This window comes from Nilaparvata lugens, chromosome 3 (genome assembly GCF_014356525.2).
Source record: "Nilaparvata lugens isolate BPH chromosome 3, ASM1435652v1, whole genome shotgun sequence".
NCBI lineage: Eukaryota > Metazoa > Arthropoda > Insecta > Hemiptera > Delphacidae > Nilaparvata > Nilaparvata lugens.
The window spans coordinates 31,108,667-31,123,228 of record NC_052506.1 but is presented as its reverse complement, the minus strand read 5'-3'; the positions used below and the strand labels follow the sequence as shown (position 1 = coordinate 31,123,228).

Genomic DNA, 14,562 nt, shown 5'->3' with positions numbered 1-14,562 from the left:
CCGTTTCTGTAAAATACAGATATAGTCAGCTGATTAAAAGTGAATTGCTCATGTTCGCGGCGCGTATATCTGTACGCACCTATAAAAAGCTGCCAACTCATAGTTAGAGATGTTCAAAAGTTTAAGTTCCTCAGGGCACATCCAGTGTTCAGACAAACACAGTATTTTGTACTTTTGTAGTCACATCTAGTAGCACATCTGCATAAAACTGCTTCAGTCTACAAGAATAATTTATGAGTTATAGTTTTTATTTGTATAAGTGTTTTATTTGCATAATTATGTCAAGAAACTTGGACGCTTCCAAGAGTGATTTTCATTGTCACTATCACTACACAAGGCCTGGTTGCAGAATTAACATGCTAAACTGCCGCTTGACAAGAACTTGGGACTTCTGTTTTCGGATGATACCACATTGAATTTTTCAAATCTGACCCAGGTGCAGCAGGAGGCTGATGGAGGGTGGTTGGAAGCAAATAAGTCGCTACTGAATGTGGGCAAGACTCAGAGATTGGTTTGTATACTGAGTCGCAGTCAGGCCATCGGCACTCACAGTGTATCACTGAATCAAGCTGGGCCATATAGTTTTGTGAAAATTAAACATAATAAAGCTTTGTTTAATGTTGAAAATGCAGTCATGACTTTGAAACTTGAAATATGTTGATATGGTTGTCCCTGGTGTTTCCGCCACAGAACATTTATTGAAAGTCGGACAAAGCTTGTGGTGGTTAACTTATATTTTGTGACCAGTTGGTTTAAAATTGTGTTGTTTACTTGAAAATATGTTTTGAGATTGATCTTACATTATTTAAATTATTAAATGTAAGAGTTTTGCTGCAAACAATATTGTTAATTTTCATAATTAATAATTGAACTTCATTTTCAGTAACAAAATGGCTTCTTGAAACAGTAATCTCAAAATCAATCTCAGATTGATTGAATTGAAGCTATTTCTTGTACAAGCGTTTTTTTCATGGCTCAGTTTATCTTTGTAGTGACAGATCATAAGTTATAATGCCATGAATAACCAAATATAGTTCATTGAATGGAAGTGGTAATAATAAACCAATTGTATATGCATGTGTCTTCAGTTTGCGGAGAGACCTTGCTACCCTAGGGCGATCCTACAGCGAAATAGATACATTATAAGTATTCTCTCTGATTCTAAGACCATAAGCTATTTTGTTATTAACTGTAAAAATGAACGAAATTGTTGTTTGTAGTGTTGCAAACAGCATGAGGCGTGTATTCATAGCAGAGACGCCGACAATGGCTATTGATTGGGTCCAACTGGAAGCCAATTCAACAGTTCTCAGTGACGAGTTTCTAGCTTCCAGGATTGGGTTGATACCTCTCACTTCTGATGAAGTTGTAGAGAGAATGCAGTATGCTCGTGTGAGTAGCAATTCATTTTCTTTCCGAATCTGCTTTTTTGAATTTATAACAGATCAAAATGAACTTACGGCAAATTTCAACTTATGCTTTTCTCATTCACAAAATATTGTGTCTTTTCTGAAAATGAGAAATTGAATTATATCACAATTGAAGCTCTATCTTCATGATGAACAACAAAATATAGTTTTGGGAGTGGTTCTTTCTAGTTTGTGGAACTTAATCATCAGTGTACTGATTTTTGAGCTTGATAATCATGATAAATGAAATTACAATTTCATATCAGTTACTTTATCAATAGCCAAAATTTCTGATTGAACATTTTTTTAGTAAAAGAACGTTTTTCTGCTTTATAGTCTACTCTACTTTGTTGTCGTTCATTGCATACTTTCATCATTAATTTTTTGCCTGTGCTCTTTCACTATTATAAAAATTCTGAGAACCTTGATCTTGAAAGGTGGAAAGCGTAAACCTACGCCAAGTACTTACTTTACTACCTGGAACTTAAAAGTAGATTGTCAATTTTTCGCCTTCAAGACTAAAAAAACTGAAAACTCCCTAGGGAGTAAAAATAACTTCATTTAGATAACATGGGAAGGATCTCTATATTTTAAAAATGGAAAGGATCTCTATTTTAAAATCTTATATTGGAAATAGGGTGGAAGGTCGGAGCTCAGATGAGAAACCATGTTGAGTTGTCATTGTAGCCAACTAAATTCAAGACCTCAAACATAAATTTGATCATTTTTTAAAATATATGTTTGTATGCTATAATTATTACATACTTAATATTATTAGACTATAAAAATTCATACATATCTTTCAAGTCTATGCTATTCAAAATACCAGCCAACGAATATTTTTTCATCAGCTAATCAAATCTGGAACGCGAACTTTGAGTCGGCCATCATTTTTTGAAGCTCATTATTGTTACAACTTTTACTGCCAGATCTGAGCTTAGAACTAGGGCAAAAGTTTTATGTTGCAAAAGATTGTCACCTGTCACCTAAGTTTTTGAAATGATTTCAATTGTAGTTTTTATAAATGCATGTGGAGGAAAAATGTAGTGTACATCACGAGTAAAAAATGTTTTTCTCCCTCAGGGAGAAAAAGCTGCATTTTTCACTCTAGATATACAAATAACTATTTCATCATAACACATCATAGATGTATTGTTTTGTAGAACAAAGTTTCAGTGACGAATTTGATCGAATCTTGAATGTATCGAAAGCCTAAATTATCAGTATAAAAGGAGACGAAGCACTCCAAATAGGCTTTTATAATCTGAAATCTGAAGCTTAATTTTTTGCAAAAAAATATTGAAACATGGATTCCCAATGTTTGTTTCTAGTGAGACAACCCCTGATTGTTTGTGGTCACTTATCGGAAACTACAGTAGTTTCAATAGTAGAGTTTATAGATTTAATTATTAATTAATTGAAAATTTTGAATGATGTGTTGCAGAACTGTTCATGTGTGGACTTCTGCCCGGACTGCAGCGTCGAGTTCACATTGGATGTGAAGTGCACCGACGACCAGACGCGTCACGTGACTACAGCCGACCTCAAGTCCAACGACCAGAGAGTCATCCCCGTCACCTCCACTAACAGAGACAGCGACGGCAACGGATACGGCGAAACCGATGGTACATTCCTATCACTCAAATACTTGTAATTTTTCAAATGGTTGGTTATCTTGATAAATATTAACATCGGGGACCGAGCTTCGTTTCGCTCTGGAGTACAAAAGCATAGCAAATTTATTACGAAAGAAGAAATTATAATAACATTTATACAGAAATGTTCTATCTAATCAAAGTAAATTGAGATTAATTCCCAGAGGAATGCAAAAATTTCCCTCACAAAGGCCCAGTTGCACAGAAGCCGGTTAAATTTTAATCCTGATTAACTTCACGTGATCCAAATCAGAGAAGACCATTTAAAAAAGATGGATCTACTGCAATTAATCAGGATTGAAAATAACCCGGCTTTTTTGTAACCGACACTAAGTACCTGATTGAATGATTACAAAAGTTCAACAGCTGAGTCATAATTTTGACACAGTCCAACACACATGAACTCGCTCACTCCCTTCCATCACCAACAGACGACGAAATAATTATTATCAGCTGTTTTCCAAGGATGAATAATAATTATCCTTTTAATGTCCTTCAGCGAGTTTTCCCAGGGATGAGACCTAGTGTAATCGAATCTTTATATTATAAACCTACTATGTTCTGAACTTCGTGAGAATCGTTAGAGCCGGTGAAATACAAACATATAAACATCTAAACATCCAAACATCTAAACATATAAACAGAAGCTGCTCGTTTAATAGTATAGGATTTAACTGAAAATCTTGAGTGACTATCCAATAAAAAAGCGTTCAACCATAATTATTATAGAATCACTCGAAAGTTTTAAATTCAGGTATTTTTCAAATGCACATGACATTAGTTAGAGAATTGTGAAAAAATTCAATTTGCCATCTACCAGTCTATGACCTAATTTCTGGCTGTAAAATTTTAGGTCTTTGAATGCTCTGTCTCAAGCCGTGTCCACACCGAACAAATGTTCGAGATACATGTTCGGCAAACATGTTTGTTGAGGGGCTTAGGGACAAACATTTTAAAAAAGTTTGGATAATCATTGTTTGGCAAACAAAAAATTACTATTTTTCCGAACATTGTTGCTTTGAAACATAAAACCTGTTCTCCCCACTTAAAACATTTTGTTTGGTGACGCGTTCACACTGGCCACGGGCAAACATTGTTTGTCAAGCATAATAAAATTTGCCCAAACTGTTTCAACAAACATGTATGTCGAACATTTTTTCTCAGTGTGGACACGGCTTCGCGTTTTTTACTCTTACATCAAACAGATAATTTGGTCAGAAAACTGGACAAAATTTTATAAAGTGGAGAAAACATGAACTATTTGTTAGACTATTTTTATAAATCAAAGTTCAGAGGGAAACAGTTTTGGGCAGTGCCTGTTGATCCTCCTCCAAATTATTAAAAAAAATAATTGTGTATCATTAAATCAATAAAATAATAAAGAACACGCCCTGAAAACTGATGTGAAAGTGGATTAGATTGTTTTTGTAGACCATCAAATTCGCAATTTGACTTTTTAGATGGATTAGACTGTTTTTGTAGATCATCATATTCGCAATTACTTGAATAAAATCGTTTATTTAATAATAATTGGTTACTGAGGAGACAAGTTTCCAGAAGTTATCGATTCGTCTCAACTATGTGCCTGCACTTTTTAAAAGATAATAGATAAGATAATTTTGAATAAAATTTAGAATTTAGAAATAGGCCGACACATCTAGAAAATACCTGAGTCTATACCTAATTCATGCAGGTGAACGGGCTAGAGTCAAGAAAACTTCAATTAATCTTGCCATGCCTGATTTAATAGGTTTATACTATAGAAAAACACTACAATTTGAAATAATTGAAAAATACAAACAGCTTCAATAAACATTGGCAACCATTCATTATAATATTCCAGTAGGAAACCTTTACGACAGAACGCTAGTCAAAACAAAACAATGAGTGCTAGGTTTTAATCGACAATTATTTTATACTTCGCTTGTCACTAGAGTACGTGACATTTTCTCTAAACACTGGAAGCATTCTTTTCATTGCATGATTTAATAATATGAAAATTCAACTCGATCAACTAGCTTAGGACTGCTAATGCTCGACTTCTGATTATCAACATTATGAAATTTACCAATACACTAACACATTAAGACTACTATTACACTATTACTGATTCTCAAGTTCACTGACATTTCCAACCTTACTGGAGCCTCACATAATTATTCCTCAACTACAAACTTCATATCCAACTAGTTTCAATTACTCTACTAGATCTCAAAATATCTCAACTTATGCACATGGAAAACATGATTCCAATTTTACTATTCATCATTAAAAAAAAATTATCATTTCATTAAAGATTTTCCTATTTTTTTTTATTTATTAATACTTTTTGACTACTTATCTCTAAAGGGTCCTACAACTGTTAATTACCTTCAATCAATTTAATTTTCCCAACAAAATTCTATTTCCTTTTTGACACGAATTTTCCTACATATTTCTACCTTATATCCCCATTTAAATTTTTAATCAACCTTTCAACTCTCAACTACAAGATAATTTAAACTCATGCTTAACTCAAGAGATTTTCCCTTTTCATTTCAAATTCAACTAGAAGAATTTCACTGTTAATTTTATTTTAATTTAACCCGTTCAGTACTGTTCCAATATTTATTTCTACTTTCACTGATAACCATTTTAACATTACCTAGGTACTCGAAAAAGTTTCTCTGTTATTTTATTTGGTATACCTTAACTAATCACTTTAAATATTCATTGTCTAAAACTTTCAATTTCCGTTACCATACCAAATTTCTAAGCAACTTTAAACTCAATAATATCCCTTTTTTTTTACTAAGTATTACTTGTGTTTTTGCGGCTGACTTTCCTACCAAACATTAACGAACCTTTTGACTGGGCTTCCCTAAACTGCCTTATTCTGATTGCTTTCCTTACAATCACTACGAAGACTCACTAAATATTCTAGATTTCGGTTTACGTTATTCTACTGACGAGCCCCATAACTCTCGAATGAACCAGACCGTTTACTAGATACAAAAAAATCTTAGCTCACACCATCTTCGGTGCCTTTCGCTAAAATTATACAATTCCACCGTACAAATTTGCAAGGTTAGTCACAGCTAAATTCCTTGATTTGTTACATGGACAACTTTCGGGCAGTGCTCCGTTCTCTCTGGACACGGACCTACACTCGCGCCGATTACCTAAATTCAACAACAACACACACAGGCAGGACATCCCCGTGTCCTCCTCTAAATCTTGAGTCTCAACTAAACAAAAAAAATTCTCCACAGCCTACAGGAAACGTCATCAACACAACGGATCTTTACACTATAACTACGCATGCCTACCGCAAAAATCACACCTAAAAAAAATATTTCCAATAATAAAACTGATTCACCTTTTCGAGAATAAACATTACTGATAAAGGGACTAAACAACCTCATCTGAATCAACTTATTTTCATACAAATTCCCAAGGATTTGATTATCGTTTCAACTTCAATCTACAATATCTAATTATTTAGTTTAAACATCTCAAGGCCAAAACTACTCATCAACTTTTCAAAACTACATATCAACAATAACTAATAAAACAGTTTCCTATTGATTCTCTGATTACCTTCGATCTACCTAAACTTAACAAAAAAATTTCCTATTTTCCTCAAACATTCTCCCATAATAATTTCCGAATTTTCCTAATCTACTTGGGTTGACCTTTAAAATCTCAATATTCACTTTCACTACTACTATACTGATATTCAACTACCGATGCGTGAGACCAGAATACGTACGTTGACATCACAATAATTTCTATCACCATTCACGGAATTACAGAATGCAAAAAATTTATTCAGCACTAGAATCAGTTGTTTTTCACCTATGCTAGTTTCTTCTACTAATTTTTATTGTACCGTTAAAACTTTCATTTGTCAATAATCAATTTCAATAAGAAGTTTTAGAATACTTTCAACTTAAGCTTCAATGATACCTAACTTTATCTTTAAGCACTTCAAAAGATTTTCATTTTAATGGATTTACTGAACTTAATAACTTCCCTATTTCATCTACAATTATTTAAACTACAGAAAAATTGGAGTAGCAACAATAAATTATTCATTCAACTCCAAACCCAAAATATTGACAGTTAACACGTTCACAGAATGAATTATTAAGTATAGACTCAGAAAAATTGATCTAGTATTATTAGAGTAAGTTATGAAAAATTTAATTTTTTAGAAAATTTGAATTCCAGAGATTTAATATCTCTAGACAGCAGAGTGGCGCAGTTGTGTGCCTGCACTTTTTAAAAGATAATAGATAAGATAATTTTGAATAAAATTTAGAATTTAGAAATAGGCCGACACATCTAGAAAATACCTGAGTCTATACCTAATTCATGCAGGTGAACGGGCTAGAGTCAAGAAAACTTCAATTAATCTTGCCATGCCTGATTTAATAGGTTTATACTATAGAAAAACACTACAATTTGAAATAATTGAAAAATACAAACAGCTTCAATAAACATTGGCAACTAAAATCGAACAACAGAAACAACAATTTCATGTTACTTTGTTGACATTCTTCATCTGATTCGGGGGCGCATTACTATCCCCATTTAGATAGCAATACGTCACAAAACCAAACAATATCAGTCATCAAATAACAAATAATTAACTTCAACATAAAATTACTCAAGAAAGAAAAGCCCGTTGAACCCAAGTTTCGTCGATAGTAACCCATATAACCCATTTCATAATAATTTTGAATCCCCACTTTTGATTGACATTCTCGAATGAACCTTTGTTTCACTACACTGCACTTTCGTTGGTCTGTACGTTGCTTTATCGTCGGGGTTACAGTACCTTGTTTTGGCGGTGAGCTTTTACCGGTTGAATTTGGCTTGACGGCGACGTCCTCTTACGTCCCTAGACCTGTCGTCTGAACGGGTGTCTTGAAGCGGTGTTACATAAAGTTGCGGAACCAAAGGGGTGGTAGTACAAGAAGTTGGTTTGGGGACACACATGAACCGCTGTAAATAAATGTATTACAGCATTAATTTCTAACTCTTCCTACAATTCATCAAAAGCTAAAACAGGAGTTATCTATTGATTACAATTAATTAAATTCTCTCATTCTATTTGAATCCTCATTTTATATAGATTTTTATCTTTAAACTACTGATTCTTTGTATCAGAATTAATGGATCTTTCTTCACAAATAATTCAAATTGAAATGATGCTAACTTATATGATATTTTTCGTTTGGTTTGCGAAATCAAATATAATTTTTCATATAGTAGCTCGGCTAGTATTGTTGGAAACTTGTGCGCCAGCCAACATTTATTTTATTTATTATTTATGAACTATAGGACGCAATCCAAGTGTAAATAACGGGCATTCGCCCAAAACTGCTCAGAACCTTAATTAAAAATGAACATTCCAGAGTTTATGATTTGATTTACCTACAAATACAAGTCCAAAAACTAGTATCAACTGAAATTATGAATTTATCACCTAATAAAACAAGACACTTCATAACACAATAAAAGAAAAAAATATTGAAAATTTCACTTTAAGGAAAGATAATGTTTGCCTCATAAGATTCATCTTGTGGGTAGTTTTTACCTTTAATTAAATAAAATTAGTAGACACATAGAAAATAATTTAAATTGTATTAAAATTTGAACATTCATTAATATTAATTTCCTGGAAAAGAAAAACTTTCTTCTTCGTCTATTAAGATTTCTATCTTAAAAATTTACTAAATTATTCGAAAGCCTTAATGACATTAGAAAACAGAGTCTGAAAAATATAAAATTATAAAATGTCATAAACTCAATATGAACATAATCTTAAAAGTTTCATTCCAATTTAAAGGCTATCTTCCTGACTTTCAGCAATACTCTACGATAATATATCTCCAGAAACAATAACTCAAATGTAACGTAACGGAAAACTTTCTATACTTCTTTAGAAAAAAAATTTATAATTATCTTCCATCACTAATAGAATCAAAAGGATTATTCTCAATCAATATTATTAACTTGAAAATTAACAGGCTTTGTTGATAAAATACAATACTCTTATGGAAGTTTCAATCAATTAAATTCCCTAAATTATATTTTAACCTTATTTTACGTACCTTAGCGGTTATTTGAAGAAACAACTATTCGTACATGATGAAGAAACACAATTAAACTTTTCAGGACATGGCACTACTAGAAAATTTAAACTTTGATAAAAATAAAACTGGCGTCTACATTAACTAATAAAATAAACTTGTAAACCTGCCCAAAAAGGGCGAAACATAATGACTACATCTTTACTCTCGTGGTGCTCCTAGCAAAGTGTCCTCCGGAACGTAATCTGGTCTCTCGACTGGGGAATCCCCACTACTGTATTTAGAAACAGGTCTCCTATTGGGCGAATGGAATCAATTTGACCAATCGTCGCGTGGCTTCTAGAGCCTTTGGACCAAATAGTAACTGCAAAATCGGTAGTTTGTTATAATTTCAATGCTTGCTGTTTTCCAACTTATCGCACTTTATGTCGCGACAAGAAGGCTAAGTTTTAGAGATAATTCCATAATCTACATTCCTCGACGACTCGGAGCCACAATTTTTAAATATCTATCCTGGGAAACTCGAAGTCATGGCCGTTCATAATAGAGAGAGAAAATAATTTATTTCGCTAACTCACTTACAATAATGGCTCTAGTCTATTGCGTATTAAATTTACTATTATAACTTGGGAAAAGGCCTGAATTAAAGAGAGTGCCCGGCACAACTATGAGTTGACTAGGGAAAACACCGGCCGGATCTTAAGGGACTTCTGGGTGAATTCAATATTTATTTATACATTGATACATACAATATCATTCTCAACTATGAGAGATTGGAAAAGGAACAACAGGCTTAAAGCCCAAAGCGGTTCCTTTCCCAAATTTAGATAGAAATTGTCCAAAATAGGTTATGTTTACACTTCTTGATTTTTTTCCAGTTTTGAGACCAAAATATTCATAAACTAGGAATTTAGAATTTAGAAAAGTTGAAAACCAAATTAAATAAGAATACTTCACTAAATCATCACTGATAAAACTGAAAAATACTGTATTGAAAATTTTAAAACTTGAAAAGAAACTCAAACTTACTACTAAAAGTAAAGACCCCTTTTCCAAAGCCCTTCTTCTCCTTCTTGATATGCGTTGGAACTTTTCGTTTCTAGAATGGCAATTTTTCTATTGACTTGGATTTGTGTCATTCTTTCTTTCTTTTTTCTATCTGTAGGACTATCTATCTGGGGTTCTTTGAACCTATAACAGCTGTTATATTAGTAGAGAATAGTAAGAACTAGTAGTAAAATAGCATTGCTTCTCTCTTATGTTGTTGTGAAATTTGTGATTATTTGTCTTTATTGTCCGTATATAGATAAAGAGTTAGAAATAGTACTTGAAAAATTCTCATATAAATGATCATGAATAATTGAACGTTGAAAAGATAATATTTGATTTCATATCGGTTTTGGACTGCAAATTTCACCAAGAAGTGTTCTCAAAGTATTAAGTGTCATTCTTTATATCACTTTATATTCATTCAATTTATTTGATTTTAGTATTATTTATATAAAATTGAATTTTCAAGTGGAAATGTATTCTTAGTTATGTTACTCATCTTTTTTGTCATTATAATCATCATCATCATCATCTAGTGTTGTAATTTTTCGATAAAGCTATTGTGATCGATGGTATTGAGAATTCGCTGAATAGCCTACTGTTCCTTTTAACAGTTGATATCACTGTTGTGAAATTATAGTTGCATGCGTTTGTGTAAGTGTTGCACTGTGTCCTAATATCATGCAACCATGTTTGGCTTTTAGGCCAATATAGTTCGCATCTTAAATGAGCTAGTATAATCAAATGTCACTTATTAATTCATCGAAATATATTACATTTTAAAAGAGTGAATAATGTAGAGGCCTTACATAGCATATATATTAATAGTATGGATTGTCAAAAGGTATAATAATTCAGGCTATTTTATTCTGCAATACCTATATTATTCAATTACTGTTGAAGTATTCTTATAGTTATAGATCTCGTCACAAGTCTAGTAATATACATACCGGTATATAACGGATTCGGAGAGTATTATGATTAGTCACCATTTCGTTTCTATGTATTTAGTAATGGGATAATGAAGTCATCCAATTATAAAATCGAAAGTATATGAGTAAGGTATCCCATCCAGGTTGTAAATATTCACCTTACACCATTCTGTTTCTTGAGTGTCCTGATACAACGATAAGTTATAATTATTCATTGCATTCCCTTATGAAATTTCACGCCAAATTCATTTCAGTAGTTGGCAACTAATTATTTACAACCTTCATTCTTTTCCATAAAGCACAAAATGGATTATTCCAAATAGAGACCATTTTATGTGTATTATGTAATCTAAATAGAGCAAGTTCTTGAATAGAAAGTATTTTGTGTATTATTCGAAAATTATCACGCTTCCTTGAAATAGAAAACATTATTGTGTATCATTCAGCTTCTAACATAAAATAAACAACCAATAACAATAAATAAAACACTGGAAAATTATAAACTATAATGATACAAAAATAATTCAACAACAAAAAATATAGCAGCGCAGAAAAAAAACAACAAAAACCAAACCTCGAAAATTTTGTTAGAAGCCTTTCGCTGTGATGACACAAGAATGTTTGACGAATATTAATTTTACTTCAACATCTAGTAAATACCAATTTGCAGATCAGAGTAATGTTTGTGTGCACACACATGCTTAACACACTTGTTCTGACGTTAGTAGCCACCCTAAGAGCAAACTGCTATTGTCGGTAATCTAAAAATGTTGCATGTACTATGTTTAGTTTATTTTCCGTTATTGATCCAACCAACGTAGGTTTTAAAAAAATTGCCCTAATCTATTTAAATTTGAGTTGGATATAACTATTTTAATTAAGCGATAGCTAATTATTTTTTGTTAACAAATACGTTCAATGTAAATTCTACATCTTTGTCGAGTTAATTAGACCAGAAAACATAACATTTTCGACAATACTAGAAACTTTTTTTCAAAAGATGAAAAAAGTTAGATATCGAATGATATTAAAAAGTATTGTCTGAAAATTATTAAAACGACAACTATTATATTATTTTTCTGTGCTCCTATATTTTGATTATCGTGCACTTGGATTATTGATAAAATTCAACATCCGTAAATTATCATCTATCAACAGAATTCTTTCATTACTTTGTACTGTTGTTATCAGATTGAAAATGTATTTCTTATTTTAGAACTCGTGGCTGGAGCTCAATGCTTCTTTTTTCAGTCACGCCAAAACTTATTGTTTTCTTAATGATTATTTTATTTGTGAAAATTATTATTTTCATTTGTAAGAATGATTATTTTCATTGTATTCTTAATGATCATTTTCATTTGTAAAAATATTTCTCTTATTTGGCAATAAATTAGACAATCAGTAATGAGAATTACTGTACGTTCGCAGACATTCTGATAGTGAAATTGCGAAAAGGCCAGGAGCTGAAGCTGCGTGCCTATGCGAAGAAGGGCTTCGGCAAGGAGCACGCCAAGTGGAACCCGACGACGGGCGTCTGCTTTGAGTACGACCCAGACAACTCGATGCGCCACACACTCTTCCCCAAGCCCGACGAGTGGCCCAAGAGCGAGTACACCGAGCTCGATCAACATCAATGTCAGTACCACAATTCTATCTACTTTTTATTCAATATTTTTGCACCACAGGCCATAAATTAGTGTATTATGATTGTGTTATTTTATTCCATGTATTTTCATATTGTATCTTGTGTGTTAAAATGAAAAAAATATATTATTTACTTGAGATAAATTGCTGGATTGAATATACTGGGTTATTGATTCATTGTTGTGAATAAAGCAAATATCCAGCCGTTTCGAGACAAACTGTAGACTTTTTTCACTTTTTGTGTAGTTGAGAAGTTGATATTGTGGAATTATTCATAATTAATAAAAATACTAAGAAATTGTCAAAAGCCACAGATTGATTGATACTTAGGTTTCGGTTGTTACACCATTGTCAATCTCTGAGTTTAACCGAAACCGGTCTTTCTAAGTATCAATAAATCTGTGGTTTTTGACAAATTCTTAGTATTTTTATTTAATACAAACTGTAGAGGTGGACTATTTAGAAGAATTTCCTGAATCTTTCTTAACATTTTCATCAAAAATGTTACTCAAAATTTTAATAAGATATCTATCAGAAGAATGGTTGTCTTGCAGAGGACTGCCTAAGAAAAATATCTTTGATGGTTCTTGGCTGAAGAACAATCTATTTTAGGAACTATTATTATATAAAATAAAACAGAAGTGTATGGCAATTTTTGCTCGCTGAAGACTTTTTGAATAGATAATACTATGGAATGAGGAAGATTGATTTTAATTTTCCAGGTTGAAACCCCATATTCAATGATCAAACATGTTTAAACTGGTGCGAACATTACGAAAGGGTGCATGAAAAATGCATTTAAAACAGCTATCCCATTTCAACATTAAAAAAACGAAGTTTTTTTAATGTTATTATATTAAAATAGTTATAATAATAGTTATTATATTTATGAAAACTTTTTAAATTCTAATTTAAATTGTTATCTTAATGCTTTCCCTTTTTTCGCAACCCTCTGTTTGAAATGAAATTATTATTTCTCATCAAGAATTCCCATTTTTACTTTCAATTTCATTTCATATTGCTATCTTTATGCCAGTTGAAAACTAATTACATTGTTGGTTTTTTTCATCAGATGAAGCTCCATTCAATTGGGAAGCAAAACCAAATAAATTTTTCTTCAATGTTGAAAGCTGCGGAGCTCTGAAGCCTGAAAACATAGTTACAATGGGAATCGCAATTCTGAAAAACAAACTATCAGACCTCCAAAATCAATTGAGTAATGACTTCAGAGGAGATGCTGCTCTCGCCATCAACTAGAACTAGTTCAATATCAAGTAAAAATTGTTTATTGATTTTTTAATTGTATTAATTCAAATGTGGGTTTCCTTCTAAAGATATTATGTGATAATACAGTAATAATTTTTATTCCTTTATCAATGATTTGATTCCTTTTAGCTGTTTGTGCGATGTGCGTCAAATGTATTATTAAGAGTATGCTATCTAATTTTTTATATAAATAAAAATATTGACTGGCCAAGTCGCTTTTCATTTAATCCTCAGCGGCTCTCCAACTTCAATTAGATTAGATTAGAGTTATTTATCCATATATGTTACAATATATATACTGGCTTATACACTAATTTACATTAAATGACAGTACTGCTACAAATTGTTCAACGAACTTTACAAAGTATGAATAACTATTAATCAGAACGAAGATGAAATGCAATTTGAATAACGATAATATAATATTGTGATGTATCTACATGAATCGGTGGTGTTTCAACAAATAATTGTCGACTCTCTGAAGAGGATATAACATAATATTCTTCCCATCATTACACGAATGGGA

The 14,562-nt window shown here is 32.0% G+C and overlaps 1 protein-coding gene across 1 annotated transcript; it reads left to right on the top strand.

Annotated features, from left to right (window-relative positions):
- The first annotated feature begins 1,003 nt into the window (after positions 1–1,003).
- Positions 1,004–14,247, top strand: LOC111060465 (DNA-directed RNA polymerase II subunit RPB3). Its single transcript, XM_039423523.1, has 4 exons — positions 1,004–1,392; positions 2,854–3,034; positions 12,555–12,761; positions 13,843–14,247. The coding sequence occupies exons 1-4, from the start codon at positions 1,198–1,200 to the stop codon at positions 14,025–14,027; spliced, it is 768 nt and encodes a 255-aa protein (XP_039279457.1). The 5' UTR covers positions 1,004–1,197; the 3' UTR covers positions 14,028–14,247.
- Positions 14,248–14,562: the final 315 nt, after the last annotated feature.